General features: G+C 45.2%; 1 protein-coding gene across 1 annotated transcript in view; it reads left to right on the top strand.

Annotated features, from left to right (window-relative positions):
• Positions 1-16,190, top strand: part of PTPRH (protein tyrosine phosphatase receptor type H) — a 634,102-nt gene that overhangs the window by 274,618 nt on the left and 343,294 nt on the right. Inside the window, exon 7 of the mRNA XM_069200757.1 lies at positions 11,066-11,347. Within this exon, the coding sequence (XP_069056858.1) occupies positions 11,066-11,347 (282 nt within the window). The remainder of the gene's footprint in view (positions 1-11,065; positions 11,348-16,190) is intronic.

Genomic DNA, 16,190 nt, shown 5'->3' with positions numbered 1-16,190 from the left:
TTTTTTAACACTTACTACCTTTATGTGAGGTACTGAAGAACATGCCTGCATGAGTAGCATGTTACACCATGTAAGGTGTGTGGTTGGAAACGAGTTGTGTTTTATTTTTGATCCTGAGCAAGTTTGAAGCTATCCTACAAGCAGTCCTGGACATAAAAACCACCTTGGAGCTTAAGATGGATGCAGAGGCGGTGGATCTTGGGTTGCTACAAAAGGACCATTAAAAGCTGGAGGAACACATGGCGGCCGGTGAATCCACGCTTGGGACAATGCATCCCACAATCCAAGCAATGCAGGCTCAACTGAAGATACTCCAAGAGGAGATGCACTACCTGAAAGTTATAGCCGATAATGCTGATGGACGTTCCCGGAGAAACAATGTGCAGATAGGGGGTCTCCCTGAATGAGTGGAGGGGCCAAGTATGGATGTACACCCCGAAGACTCGCTAACGTATACAGTACTGGCAGGCAAACAATCAACTTTTTTTTCCATTGAGAGGGCTCAAAGGGTCCCGAATCGACCACCTCCTCTGGGGGCACCCCCTCATTCGATAGTGACGTAGCTTCTAAACTACAAGGACAGAGATCATATACAATTCTCGCGCAGTAATGAGCTGTGGCTTGTTGAAAACTGCACCATACACATTTTCCCTGATTATACAATGTAAGTCCAGTGATGGAGAGAGTTTTTTATGGAAGTTAAACAGCTTATGCCACATTAACTTATGTTATTCATTAATGTTTCCAACGAAGCTGCAAGTACTGGATGGCGAAACCACCAGATACTTCACCACTCCTTCGGAAGCCTGGACCTGGTTGGAATCCAGTCTGCGCAACGGGAATGCTATAGGGTGACACAGCAGTCCAGCCCGTAACAGGCAATTGGCAGTCTTGAGACATGGCCCTTACCTCACATCTATGACTGCCGATAACATAATACAATGCCCCAACCTGCCCATGAGTTGCTGAGGCTACCAGAAAAAAGGTCAGGTCATACTGCTTGGCAGAAAGACAACAAATGACCATGCAAATGTGGGACTTGAAAGAGGGAAATTACTCCCATAGATTTTAGAGGGGGAGACACAAGAGGGGATACACGGACTCACACCAGCAGACATGGACACCCTCCCTCTGTATCCAAGATGAACAAGTTTAACGCACAGTTGTTTTGTGAATATATCATTTCGGGTTAAGTTTAGCAGCTTCTGCTAGGGCTGGGGAGTTGGGGATTGTTTATGTTGTGAGCCAGAATTGTCTGTTGTACTATGCACTGTGAGTGGTTAGCAGGGAGAGTGGAGTGTGGGGTAGTGAGATAACGGAGCTGCGCTTCGAAAATTCCTGGTAAACATGGCGGTGGTTAGTAGAGATACTACCTCACAGCACACACTCATAACCTTGAATGTCACAAGTATGGTCAATCCAATGAAATGTTACAGGGTACTGTTTTATTTTAAGAGGTATCATGTACACTTCGCATAATAGCCATTGAGCTAGTGGAGCTACGGAAGCGCTGATGGGGGATTGCGATAGGCACTAGTTATGCAGGGTACTCCAGGGGAGTTCTGCTCTGGGTGGCTCATGGGGTCACATCTAGTAAGGAGGACCCAGAGGGCAGGCATGAAGTGGTTGAGGGGGTGTAGTAGGGCAGCCCTTCTCCCTTGTAGCTATATATGCACCTAACACTGGAATAGCTAGGTTCCAGTCTACTCTGATTCTGGACCTATTAGTGAGTACACAGCCACCATGCGGTGGGAGAGGGGACTTTAGTTGCGTGCCATATGCTCAGTTCTCCACTGTCCCCTTAATAGGTGCCAAGCCCCAGTGGCTGCAATGGGCCTCCATAAAGGGGTGCGGGGCATGAGGGTGATTGACCAGTGGCGCTCCTTAAACCCTGAGGCCTAAGAATACTCTTTTTACTCAGTTCTTCATGCACTGCACAAAAGAATGGACTTTTTTAATCGCATCTTGGAAATGGATGATAAAGTGATCGATGCAGGATACATAGGCCAAACTTTATCATATCATTGTCCACTCAAGCTGATCTTTAATTGGGGCCGCTCACGGCTGTGGTTGCCTATGTGGCGTCTACAGCTGGAGTAGCTTAACAACAGTGTCCCTCTCCAGGAACACATAGAGAGATACTTCAATGAAAACGAGGGCCCACAGAAGGGGGCAAGGCGAGGCACTTATAGGCTTGGCTGTTGTCAGGGTCACTGGAATTATATGAATGTGTGGCGATTTTCGCATAATTTCAGATTTGCCGCATTTGCCATATAATCCATCTACTGCATAATCTGCAGGTTTTAACAAAAACAAATTTAGTTTCTAGCTCAAACAGTTCAAAAGTTACTGAAAATACAGCATACGTGTTTCCGCGCAGGGGAAGGCCTTTTGCAGAGTTACATTTGTGTTGCTATATTTGGGTGTTAAACTGGTACTTATGACGTCCAACAATGCCCAGTCAACGTTGGCAAGTTTCAAAATGTCAAAATAAGGAAGTAATACTATCACAAATTGAGCCGCAGTATGCTGTATAATTTGCCTTTTCTTGCTGCATAATTTACAAATCCCTGCCACATAATCCCAGTGGCCAAAGCTATTGTGCTGTGACAAACTAATCGCACCAGTAGGGGCAATCCGCGACTGAGATGCGGACATAGAGGATACATGGGCAGAAATCAATGCAGTATGTGATTCTTTGTATGTGGCTCTATAGGTTCCCCCCACACCCAGGCGGAGGACTACACCAGGCTGCACAAATTCTTAGACAGAGTTACACTCCCTACCATCAATGCATCCCAATGGATAGAACTCGAAGAACCGATAATGGTCCAAGAGATCAAACCAGCCATACAGTAGATATCAGGGGGCAAAGCGCCAGGGCTAGGCGGGCTCTCGTAGAGTTTTATGTAACCTACACACCTGGACTGGCTCCCATGCTGTTAACAATCTACTTGTTACACAGCACGTGACATGCACCTGGGTAGCGCAGCAGTCGCACGCGCGCTGATCGGCAAGGATGCGGTAAACCTGCTTCCCTTCACTTACCTCAGCTTCATGTCTTCCAGACAGGCGAATTCACGCACCCCCTTTAAAAGTCACATACTGCTAAGAAGCTGCGCTTGACTTCAAGCTGTTTCTGGATGCTCTGCCTGCCTCTCATGGAGTGTTTCCAGCTCGCGGGAGGGAGAAGGGTGAGGGGGAGTCAAGGGGGGACGTGACCAAAAATAAAAAAACATACCTGTTTGGCCGTGCCACCTTCGAACCGCTCCTCAATCTCAATCCAACCCACCCCACTACAATCCAAACCACTCACCTGAATCCACTCTAATGCACCACACTACAATCCTCTCAACCCATCCCACTCAAATCTGCCCCACTGCAATCCAAAACAATATGCCCCACTCCAATATAAAACGATAAACCCCACTCTAATCTACCCCACTGCAATCCAAAAGAATCTGCACCGCTCCATCCTAATCTGCCCTACTCCAATCCAAATTAATTTGCCCCACTCTAATCCAAACCAATCTGCCTCACTCCAATCCAAAACAATCTGCCCCACCGCCAATCCAAAACAATCTGACCCACTCCAACCCAAGACAATCTCCCCCACTCCAGTTCAGAACAATCTGCTGCTCTCTAATGTTCCCCATGCCAATCCAAGACAATCTGCCCCACTCTAATCCAAAACAATCTGCCCCACTCTAATCCAAAACAATCTGCCCCACTCCAATAAAAACTATCTACCCACTCCAATCCAAAACAACCCTCTCCCCCTCCAATCCAAAACATTCCGGCCCACCTTAATCCAAAACAATTCGACCCACTCCATTCCAAAACAATGTGCTCCTCTCCAATTCATAACAATGTGCCTCTCTCCAATAAAAACAGTCTGCACCACTTCAGTCCAATACAATCTGCCCCACTCAAATCCAATACAATCTGCCCCACTCTAATTCAAAACTGTCTGCCCCACTCCAGTCTAAAATAATCTGCCCCACAACTATCTGCCCCACTTTAATCCAAAGCAATCTGTCCCACTCCAAAACAATCCGCTACACTACAATCCAAAACAATCTATCCAACTAAAATCTGCCCCATTCCCATCCAAACCAATCTGCCCCACTCCAAACTGTCATACTCCAATTCAAATAAAACTGCCCCATTCCAATCCAAAGCCATCTTCTTCACTCCAGTCGACTCTACTCCAGTTTGCCTCACTCCAGTCCTAAACAATCTGCCCCACTCAAATCAAATACAATCTGCCCCACTCTAATCCAAAACTGTCTGCCCCACTCCAGTCTAAAATAATCTGCCCCACTCTAATCCAAAGCAATCTGTCCCACTCCAAAACAATCCGCTACACTACAATCCAAAACAATCTATCCAACTAAAATCTGCCCCACTCCCATCCAAACCAATCTGCCCCACTCCAAACTGTCACACTCCAATTCAAATAAAACTGCCCCATTCCAATCCAAAACCATCTTCTTCACTCCAGTCGACTCTACTCCAGTTTGCCTCACTCCAGTCCAAAACAACCTGCCCCATTCAAATCTGCCCTCAATCCAATCCAAAACATTCTGCCCCACTCTAATCTAAAACACCCTGCCCCCCTCCACCCTAAACCACTGCAGTCCAAAACAATCTGCCCCACAAAAATTTGCCTGACTCCAATCTTTACAGTCTGCCCCACTCCAATATTCCCACTCCAATTTGCCCCACTCCAATCCAAAAGAATCTGCCCAAATTCAATCTTCTCCACTTCAGCGTGACCCACTCCAATACTGAACAAGCTGCCCCACTCCAATCTGTCCCAATTCAATCTGCCCACTCCAGTCCACAGCACTCTAATCCACCCCACTCTAATCCAGTCCACCTCACTCTAATCCAGTCCACCTCACGCCAATACAGTCTGCCCACTCCACCCCAATTCACTCCAATCCACTCCATTCTCATCCGCCACAATCTACCCCACTCCAGTCCAAAACAATCTGCCATACTCCAAACTAAAATAATCTGTCTCACTCCAAAACAATAAACCTCACTCGAAAACAATCTGTCCCACTCCAAACAATCTGTCCCACTCCAATCCAAAACAATCTTCCCACTCCAATCCAAAAAACTGCCCCACTCGAATCCAGAACAATCTGCCCCACTCCAATCCAAAGCAATCTGCCTCTCTCCAATCTGCGCACTCCAGTCCAAAACAATCTGCCATACTCCAAACTAAAAGAATCTGTCTCACTCCAAAACAATAAACCCCACTCCAAACAATCTGTCCCACTCCAAACAATCTGTCCCACTCCAAACAATCTGTCCCACTCCAATCCAAAACAATCTTCCCACTCCAATCCAAAAAACTGCCCCACTCGAATCCAGAACAATCTGCCCCACTCCAATCCAAAGCAATCTGCCTCTCTCCAATCTGCGCACTCCAGTCCAGAACAATCTGCTCCACTCGATTCTGCCCCACTCCAATCCACCTCACCTCACCTCACCCCAATTCACCTCACTCCAGTCCACCACTATCCACCCCACTCCAATCCATCCCATTTCCATTCCAGTCCTCCCCATACCAATCCAATCCAATTTACCCCACTACAGTCCACCCCAATCTACCCCACTCAATCCACCCCTTTCCATCCCACTCATTCCAATACACCCACACCAATCCAGACTATCCCACTCCAATCCAATTCACCTCACACCAGCCCAGTACACTCACCCCAATCCCCCAATCCACCCCACTGTAATCAAATCCACCACATTTCACCTCACTCCAATCCACCCATCCCACTCCAGTACAATACAACCCACCACACTACAGTCCAATCCACCCCACCCCACACCATTCCAATCCACCCCAGTCCAGTCTACACCACCCCAGTCCACCCCACACCAATCCAACCCAACCCACCCCACTCCAGTCCGCCGCACTTCAGTGCAATACTTCCCACTCCAGTGTAGCCCATCCCACTGAAATCCAACCTACCTCGTTCCGATCTAACACACCCCACTCCAGTCCTATCCAACCCACCCACTCAAATCTATTCCACCCCATTCCAATCGAATCCACCCCAGTCCACCCTAACGCAACCCACCCACTCCAATTCACCCACCCGACTACAACCAGTTCACACTCCAAGCCGATTCGCGTTAATCCAACCCCAACCCAATCCAAAATGTCCACCCCATTCTAATCCAAACCACCACACTCCAACCCAAACCACCCTACACCAGTCCAATTCAATCAATTCAATCAAATCCACTCCACCACAATCCTCCCCACTCATATCCACCCACTCCAATACAATCCAACCCACTGCACTCCAATCAACTCACTCCATTCCATCCCACTCCAGACCACACCATTACAGTCCAATCTAAATCCAATCAACCCCACTCCAATAGAATCTCCCTAATCCAATACTCCCCACCCAAATTCACCTCACCCCACTTCCATTCACCCCAATTCATTCCACTCCATCCAGTTCACGCTATCCAGTCCACCCCACTCTTATCCACCCCACTCCATTCCACCCCCCTCCAGTTAGTCCACCCCACCTCACTCCTATCCAATAAATCCAATCCACCCCATTCCAGTTCAGTCTAATCCATTCCACTCCAGTTCACCCCACTCTAATCCAGTCCACCCCACCCCAGTCCAATCACTCCAATTCAACCCCAAACTAATCTAATCCACTCTACTCCACTCCAATCCAACCCAGTCTATCCTCGAAAGTTGGAGGGGCTCCATTGTAGTACCTATATAAAAAAAGGAAAGGAGATCCTCTGCTGTGAACTACAGAATGATAGCACTATTGGACATTGAAAGGAAGTGCTATGCAAGGCTGCTGTATGAAGACTTGGAAACCTGGGTACCTGACAAAAAACTGATCTCTTGGTTTCAGACCATCTTTCAAAGGCACAGTCAAATTGAAAATAATCGCCTGACCTTAGCTTGCCTAATTGGTGAAGCGATGCTTTCTAAGTCCTTACTACTTAATGCAGCATTTATTGGTTTCACAAATGCTTTTGACAACATCCCAAGAGGCTGGGTATGGGCATAGCTAAGGAAATGGTGACACCATCACACCCCCGAAGGCAATAGAATCGTTATACAGTGGCACATGGGTATGGGTCAAATTATCAGCTAACTGGGCAACTTCAAAGAAAATTCACACAAAAAAGGCCTGAAATAGGGTTACATTTTTGCCCCCCCTGCTCTTTAATCTGTACATGACAGATTTGGAAAGTCCCCTGGGATCTGTCCGCTCTATTGGGTGAAGCAAAAAATATAAATTTTACAATATGCTATTGACATTATGGTACATGATAACACCCAAATTGGTCTTCGTAGATCGCTTGTAGTTCTGCAAAATGAACGACATCACCATCAGCTTAAAAAAGAAAAAAAACAATGTTTTTTGCAAACATCTGATAAAAAGGGGTGTCTGGTTCATTGGAGGGTCAAGACTCGAAAGAATAACACGTTTTAAATACTGTGGTGTCACGCTTGAAGAAAGAGGGGGCAGGAAAGCCCAGGTAGGCTAATTGGCATTGATGGCGAAACACCTAACAACTCAAGAGAAGCCTTGCATGTCAAAATACCAATCCCCTACTCACGGTTGTGGCAACTAAGCTGATGCTCACAATCACATATGGCACCAGGGTGTTCAAGGATAATCTCTGAGTGGCTAGATAAACAGCAGTGTATTTGCTACCGCTGTTTATTTGCACTCCCAGATTCTACTATCAAATCCCAAATAAGGCTGGAATTTAAACTACTAAATCAGGATCTGGTATTGCGGGTCAAATTTGTTTCATCGTGTCAAACCCTGAAAATAGCCACAGTTGGCACAATGAAACATTTGCTCTGGAAAAAAATTCAAGAATCTGGCTCCATATGGGCAGCTAGTGGCCTCTTCTATTAAGGTCTTAAGAGTGGAAGACATACAAAATTACACCACTGGGAGCGATTGCAAAACTACTAATGAAATAAATAAAGATAATCTCATGGGATTAGGATTTTGAGGAGCTAAAAACTAGGTTTCACTGTTGCTTGGCCGTGAATCTTTATACATCAGGCTCCTGACTACTTTAGCACGCATCTTTGAAACCATGTAAGTACACCCTCGTGAGGATGCGCTTTGGCCTTGTTCCCTTAAGGTGCTATTGGTTTGGTCATAAGGAGGGGGACGATGATGTACAGTGCAGATGGTGTGGTGCATCAGAAGAGTCCCTAGTACATGTGGTCTGCACTTGTGAAGCCCTAAAACCACTGAGGCATTACTGGCTCCAATCAATATTTCATATTTTAAAAGTGAGGACCTGCTGGGCAGCCTTCCTAACCTCCTTAAAAGGAGAATCATGACAGCTATTTGGGTTCTTTATAAAATATATGATGGCAGCAAATTGCAATTTAAAATTAATATGATGACCATATTTTTTATTCACAGGTCACACTAACTTGCCCAGGCCGCACCTCATTGTCACAGAGTACCTTGGACTGTCAGAGTATAAACTGAAAGGAGCAACCGAAAACATCCTCAAAGGCCCTCACACTGGTGGGATACTGAATATAGAGCACTTTGATCTTCAGGGCCATATTTCATTGTCAGGGAGCCCTTTAGTCGGTTATATGACGGAACACCGAATTTTAAACTACTACTAACCTTAAGAACGAGGTCGGAACACCGACCTCGTCTTTACTACTAATGATTTTACCACGAATGCCTTTACAACGATATTTCGTTGTAAAGGCATTCCTGATAAAATCATTAGCAATAGGCACCATTCACCCTACATCCCTCACCCCACCCCCCCAACCCCACCCTAAAACCCCGACCCCCCACCTCCTCCCCAAAACCAAAAACGCCCCACCCCCCAGCCCCACCCTAAAACCTAAAACCCCCGACCCCCCACCCCCTCTCCAAAACCAAAAACGCCCCACCCCCCCAACCCCACCCCAAAACCTAAATGCCCCGACCCCCCACCCCCTCCCCAAAACCAAAAACGCCCCACTTACCTGAGTCGTCACCTTGTCATCTGCGTCGTCCTCCTCAGCCGACTCCCTTGTTTGTACCTTAACCATGCATGTTCGTTGTTCAGGACATGCGTGGTTAAGGCACAAAATAACGAAGTCGTGGTTAAAGAAAGCGTTGTTCCTCTTTCGTTAACCAGGACTTCGTTATAAAAAATTCGGCATTAAGGATGTTTCCCCCTTTAGTCGACTACCAGAATGAGGAACTATAAAGCATTTTTTGCCCTAAGCAGTTTCAATTGTCCGCCGCCGGAGGCTTTCACGCATAAGGCCCTGAGTGATGACTCTTATATTGGTGACTAATTAAGTAGTGAGGACCTAATTTTTTCAAATCACATCTCAGCAGCACGGCACAAGCATAGGATGGTGCTTGTTCCTGGAAGCACTTTTAAGTTATAAATTCCGTGAGAATCGCATACGGCCATAAGGAACCCTTTATTAAAGTATTGTTCGAAGTGAAATTTCAGTACTCTATGACAAAACCTGATGCTTAACTCAAAATTAGTTCTTCTTTATACTGTATTTTATCACCTTTCGCGAAGTGTAACTTGAAATTATCTCTCTTTTATGAAATACTGTATTTTATTCTTTCCATCCTGTTACGTACTGTTGATGGCCTAAAAGGTAATTACTAAATGGAACTTTTATATTTTATAAATATGCTGTCTTTTAATCTCGCTCTACACTTGCTATTCATGGTTTCATGTAATCATTTTAATTAATTGAACATCAATTAAATTCAAATACACCACAATCTGGTCCACCTCACCCAATTTCAATTCACCCCATCCACTCAATCTATCCCACTTTATCCAAATCCAATCCACTTCACTCTACTCAAATCCAGTCCAGCCCACTACCTCAATCCACTCCAACCCACTCCACCCTGTTCCTCCCCACTCTTGTTCACTTTACACCACTCCACTCTACAACATTCTCTGCCACTGAATCACTGAACTCTACTCGACTCTATAGCACTCTAATCCTCCTACTCGACTCTACAACACTGTACTCAAACAAATCGACTGAACAACACTATTCCCCAAATCCAATCTACGACACTCCACTCCACTAACTTTTAGCCAGCCACACTGGTGTACAACTTGGCAAGAGCATATTGTGAAGCCAATAGCTCTTGGGTAGGCAAGATCTATTGGCTTTGCCAGTGCTTGTTTTTCTATTCTGACAGCCTGAGCCTAGTCAGTTAGCTTTACCAATGCTAGAAAGACACTATAACATACACTCTCCATTCCCCGGCACGTATATGACGACATGAGGCCCATCCTTTACACAAACGCACTTGCATACACTCCTATACTGTAAGTAAGAGTTACCTACATCTGATTGTCTGGGTGTGTGTGTGTGTGTGTGTGTGTGTGTGCGCGTGTGTTCACTGTTGTCTTTTTTGTGTTGTTTTGCATGTGCAGGGATGTCTGTATGTGGGATGTTTTGTCAGCATATGTGCATGTAAACTGAATTTACATCACTTTGTGTGTGAATCGTGCTCTACATGCACTTTGCAAATGTCAGAGCTATTGTCTTTTTCATTGATTCTTTAGTCTATGTGGTGCTGAGACACTAGATTTTAAACATTTCCTTAGTATACAGACCCCTCCTTTTTCCTACATTCCAATTCTTTCTTTACAGTGGTTTACATAGCAGTCCTAACTTATAAATCAATACTAAAAGGAATTAACATATATACCAACTTCCAAAGAGCCCTAGAAATTCACAATTTTGCTACATCTTTCATTTTCTCGCACACTGGAATCTACTGGACTTTGCTTTGTTTCTTAATTTAAAATTCACTTCGACCCCAAATTCTCAATTTTTGACCGATAATAATGAAGCTGTTAGTCCTTAAACCTGTGCATAATGCGGGGTTTTAAGTATCATTTGCACAGTTTGTGGTTAGCGGGTTCCTAAACATCTATGAATTGACTGGATGTCCCCAAATTAAGGTGAGAAGAAATCCCCATCAACCGGTGTAAAATTTTCTTCGTTATTTGGTTTCAGAGCCCTCACCGGTCAGCAACTTCACTATAGCGAGCAGAAACGAGACCTCCCTAACCCTGCAGTGGACGGTGCCCAGAGATCAGAACCAGTCCAGCTACAAGTATATGGTGGTGGTGGGAAGCCTAAAAAATGTAACCGTTCCTTCAAAAGTTTCTGGTGGAGATAAGCAGACGGAAGTCATACCAGACCTCAAACCAGGGGTCTCGAATAACCTCAGCATTTACAGCATCACAGCAAATGACTTCAGGAGCGTCGCCGTGACCATCAATGACGCAACCACAAGTAAGTGCAAGGTTTTAAATTCCGTTTGGGGGAGGGCTTGATGGTCTGCTTTGTACTAAATCACTCTTAACTGAAGTGTGTCAGCACCTCCTCTACTGACTGTTTTGTTGCTTTGTGGGCAGTGTATAAGAGCACATTAAGGCCCTCTTTATAACCCTGGCGGTCGGTGACCGCCAGGGCTATAGTGGCGTTCGTACCGCCAACAGGCTGGCGGTACAGGACACCATATTTTGACTACAGCAGTACCGCCGCAGTAACACCGCCGGGACCAGCGGTATACCGCCATGGCGGTCCCAGCAGTCGTAATCCGCCAGGGCAGCCTGTCCATGTCGGTAGACACTGCCATGGAAAGGCTGGCGGTAAGGGGACTCGGGGTACCCTGAAGGCCCCTGCACTGCCCATGCACTTGGCATGGGCAGTGCAGGGGCCCCCAGGCATAGCCCCGTCACGCATTTCACTGCCCGAATTTTGAGCAGTGAAATGCGCGACGGGTGCTACTGCACCCGCTGCACATCAGCATTGCCGCCGGCTCTATTACGAGCCAGCAACAATGTTGATGTGACTTTTCTGCTGGGCCAGCGGACGGTAACACTGTTACCATCCGCTGGCCCAGCGGAGAAGTCGTAATAGGGAGCCAGACATACCGCCAGCACTGGCGGTATTCTGGCTCCCACAGCCTCAGCGGTCTTTTGGAAAGACCGCTGAGGTTGTAATGAGGGCCTAAGTGTCCCTTAATGTGATAGTATTGCACTTTACAGAGGTGGGAGGCTTTTCTTTTAATGGAGCAGTACAACAATCTCAGCACTTTATCTACACCCTTCACGATAATCTCCTACTAGTTTTAATCTCAGTTGTCATTAATATAAGGAGGCAAAGAGAATTTCTCAGCAGCGCTGCAGTTCTTTGAAAAGGGGCATTACCTCCGCTTCTCAGCAGGTTGTTGTAATTTAATGCAGGTGTTTCAGCAGTTCTCAGCAGTTGTCATTTTAATGCATTTGCTCCAGCACTACACAGCAGGTTGCTGTCATTTTAATGCAGCGATCAAGCACTTTTCAGCAGGCTGCTCTAATTTTTATGCAGTGGTTCTTCCACTTCTCAGCAGGTTGCTGTAATTTTACTGCTTTCTCAACAGGGTCCTGTCATTTTAATGCAGGTTTCTTAGCACTTCCCATAAGGTTACTCAGCTATCACGTTTAATGTAAGTGTTCTAACACCTCAGCTCTACTCTCTATGAAGCAGTACTCACCTCTCAGCAGAGCGCTTACTTGAACTTTATATGGGATGACATAACACGGCTTCTTAAGTTGTCCAGCTGTCATTTTAATGCAAATGTTCCAGCACTTCTGAGCAGGTTACTGTCATTCAAATGAAAGTAGTCCAGCAGTTCCCAGCTGGTTTCTGTCATTTTAATGCAGTGTTTTTTGCACTTCTCAGAAGGTTGATGTCATTTTAATGCAAGTATTCCAGCACTTCTCAACAGGTTGCTTGCTGTCATTTTATTTCAATGGTTCTTACACTTCTCAGCAGGGTGCTGTCATTTTAATGCAAGGTTCTTAGCACTGCTCAGTGGGATCCTGTCATTTTGTTGCTACGGTTCTTGCGCTTCTCATAAGGTTACTCAACTATCGTTTTAATGTAAGTGTTCCATCCATCAGCTCTGCTCTACTCTCTTATGAAGCAGTTCTGACTTCTCACCAGACTTGTGCAATGTATGGGAGAACATAAGGACAATTCAACAGTGCTGTTCAGCTTGAGTTATAATTGAAGAAGATGGTTACCTCACAGCATGTAACTGGATTCGTGTCCTGTTTTGTATGGGATAGTGTCAACACTTATGCCAAGAGAGCTGCAGTACCTTCGAATGAACAGTAACAGCACTTTATAGCAAGCCTTCTTTTATGCTGCAGAACCATAGCGTATCTACAGAGATAGTTTACTTTATTGGCCTGCATGGAAGGTTTGTTGGGGGGTGCGACTGGTACGGCCGCACTGGGCCTTACCTGGAGGGGGAGCTCTGACCTCAGGGGAGGGGGTGCTGTGTTTAGCAATAACTTACAATTTAAAAGCACCTGAAGCAAAGTTCCATGTGCGTCCAGCTGTTAGACAATAATAACAATGTCAATATAGCTCTTGTGATTAATGTTCCTGCTAAAGAGAGAAATCAGAGTTTTGTTCAATGGCCATAAAGTAGCACAGAGAGTTAATACACCTGCTGCAAAGAACAGACCTATATTTTATGTGGAAAGCTGAGTGGATTAGTAAAGACAGACCTTACCAGCACTTTAAAACAAATGAAATGTATGTGAGGGAGGGGCTATGGAGAGGTGAGGGGCATTTTTGCCGGGTGTAGTGCGGGAATTCAAGGAGGAGGTCATGAGGGGTGGGGGGGCACCAAAAAAGATTGTCGCACAGGGCGCCACCAGTGCTAAAGCTGGCCCTCTCGGCCAGCTACGGCATGTTTCTCCCAGCAGCGGCACCATACTTTATCACTGAGCAATACTATTATTTCTCAGCAGTGCTGTTTTACTTTTCAGAAAGTGTTCATTGCTCAAGAGGGGTTGTTTTATGGTCACAAACTCACACTGTATCTACTCTACGAGTAGCTTTAGATGTTTATTAGGACACGATTTCCATTTTCAGACACAGTGGATGCTGTCATTTGTATGGATAGTACAGGAAGCTGCTGTCCCACCCATGCTCTTCACCAGTGCTGCTGTGCTGTTAATAGGATAGAGTCTCTCCGCTACAGTGCTGTTTTAGTTTTTTATATGCTGTTGGCATTGTGCGGAATCTCTGTCGCATTATAGCACCAGAACGTAAGTGCATTCCTCTGCACCTGACCTTTACCCGCCTAAGAGAGTTAACTGAGTGTGGGAAGAAGAAGGAACAGCATGTGAACATGTTTGGTATGAATATCTTGCTGTTCGATGCCCTCCGGTGGTCATATCGACTCGAGTAGGCATGGACACAAGCTCTAGGATCCCATGTGTCAATCTTCCTATTCGGTCACTGAAAAGAACTGGAGGCCGTGCACCAAAGGTAATGTCAATACGTTTAATGATAACATGCGACCGGGAGGCAGACTAACAGCAACTGCTGTCTCCATCGTTCCACATTCGAACCCCAGCGTAATGTTCTGTAGCACAAGGCAGCTTGCATGTTTCAATGAAAAACATTACACATCCCTTCCCCTCATTATTTTACAATGAACAAGTAACAAAATGTTAAAATGAACACCCATTTCTGCAATGGAATTCTCCTAATAAATATGACAATACAGAACAATGACTTTGCAAAATCTTTCTTACATTTCAGAATCTTCTAATCTCTTGGGCAACCTTATTATTGCCTTGTCTCGCAGATGTGGAATACGTCTTCCAGAAGAATAGATTTGGAGGGAACACCTGCAATCACTTTTTGATCAGTACACTTCAAAATTTTCACCACTTTGCTAGTGATTTCCATCACTTAACAACATAAAATATATACACCTTCACAACTTTCCAAAACTCAGAAAATCTGGATTCACACTTGTTGACCCGACCCCCTTCAAAACACGAACCCAATCACCAACCACGTAATCACCTTCCACATTTTCCCTTTACTTTCTTTCTTTCCACCTCCTTCAAAAATACAGCCCTGTGCTTTCTTCCTCTCATTACTTCAAATGGAAATTTACCAGTCACACTCTGAGGCATTGTGAGGTATGACCAGATAAGATCCTTAACAGCTTTATGCCAAACCACCCCATTGCTCATTGCCAACTGCAGACTATCCTTCAAAGTTCTGTCCCACCTCTCAACTAGTCCATTGCTCTGGGAATAGTAAACTGATGTTTTTATGTCTTCAATGTCATACATTTTCAAAAAGTCAGTCATGACACTTGATACCAATTGTACCCCATTATGAGACACAATAGCTTCAAAAATCAATTAAAAACTCTATCACCTTTCCAACTGTGACACTTTCAACAAACTTTAGTACTGACCATCTTAAAAAATAATCGACCACCACTAGAGCATACTTAGGTATCTTACCCAAAGCATACAATGGTCCCATAACATTATTGGCTATTTTCTTTCAAGGTCTGTCGAACTTGTTCGACTCTATGGAAGGCTTTTTCACAACCTTCTGAGATTTGTCACTCCACGCACACAAAACTAATTCTCTGATATGATGATCTACATCTCTAGCCATGCCACGCCACCAGTACTCTGACCTGATGCGCCTCTTGGTCGCGCTCATGCCCAAATGGCCTTCATGAGCAAGGTTCATCACTTGTTCACTCAGTGTAACAGGAACCACCAATTGTTCCCCTCTCATCACTATGCTACCCACCATAGATAACTCTACACTTACTTGACTTCCATGGAAGCAACTCCCCTTGATGGCCACCCTTCTCGCATATATTTCATAACCTACTGAAAATTAGAATCTCCCTGCGTTTCCATTACCCACTCGTCCTGAGGATTTTTACCTTCAGTAATACTACCCACATCCATGTCCACAGCAGCTATTAACTCCTCAGGTTCCTCAATCTCCTCCACATCATCGTTTACAGGCAGTCTGGAGAAACAATCTGCTAATACATTTTTCTTCCCTGGCACATATTCTAGAACATAACTATACTCCAACCTTCTCATCATCCAGCGGGTTATTTAGGGGTGGCCCTACAGGCACCCTTGGTAGAAAAAACATCAATCAAGGGTTGATGATCTGTTCTTATTATAAAATATGTTCCCCAGACATAATTCCTAAAATAGTTAACACTCCACTAACAAGCAAGGGCTTCTCTTTCTATGATGGAATAGTTTTTCTCTGCTTCTTTCAGAGCTTTGGATGC

Source organism: Pleurodeles waltl, chromosome 7, assembly GCF_031143425.1.
Source record: "Pleurodeles waltl isolate 20211129_DDA chromosome 7, aPleWal1.hap1.20221129, whole genome shotgun sequence".
NCBI classification, from domain to species: Eukaryota; Metazoa; Chordata; class Amphibia; order Caudata; family Salamandridae; genus Pleurodeles; species Pleurodeles waltl.
Note: the sequence above shows the minus strand (reverse complement) of the source record. Positions and strands in the feature narration are given on the sequence as shown.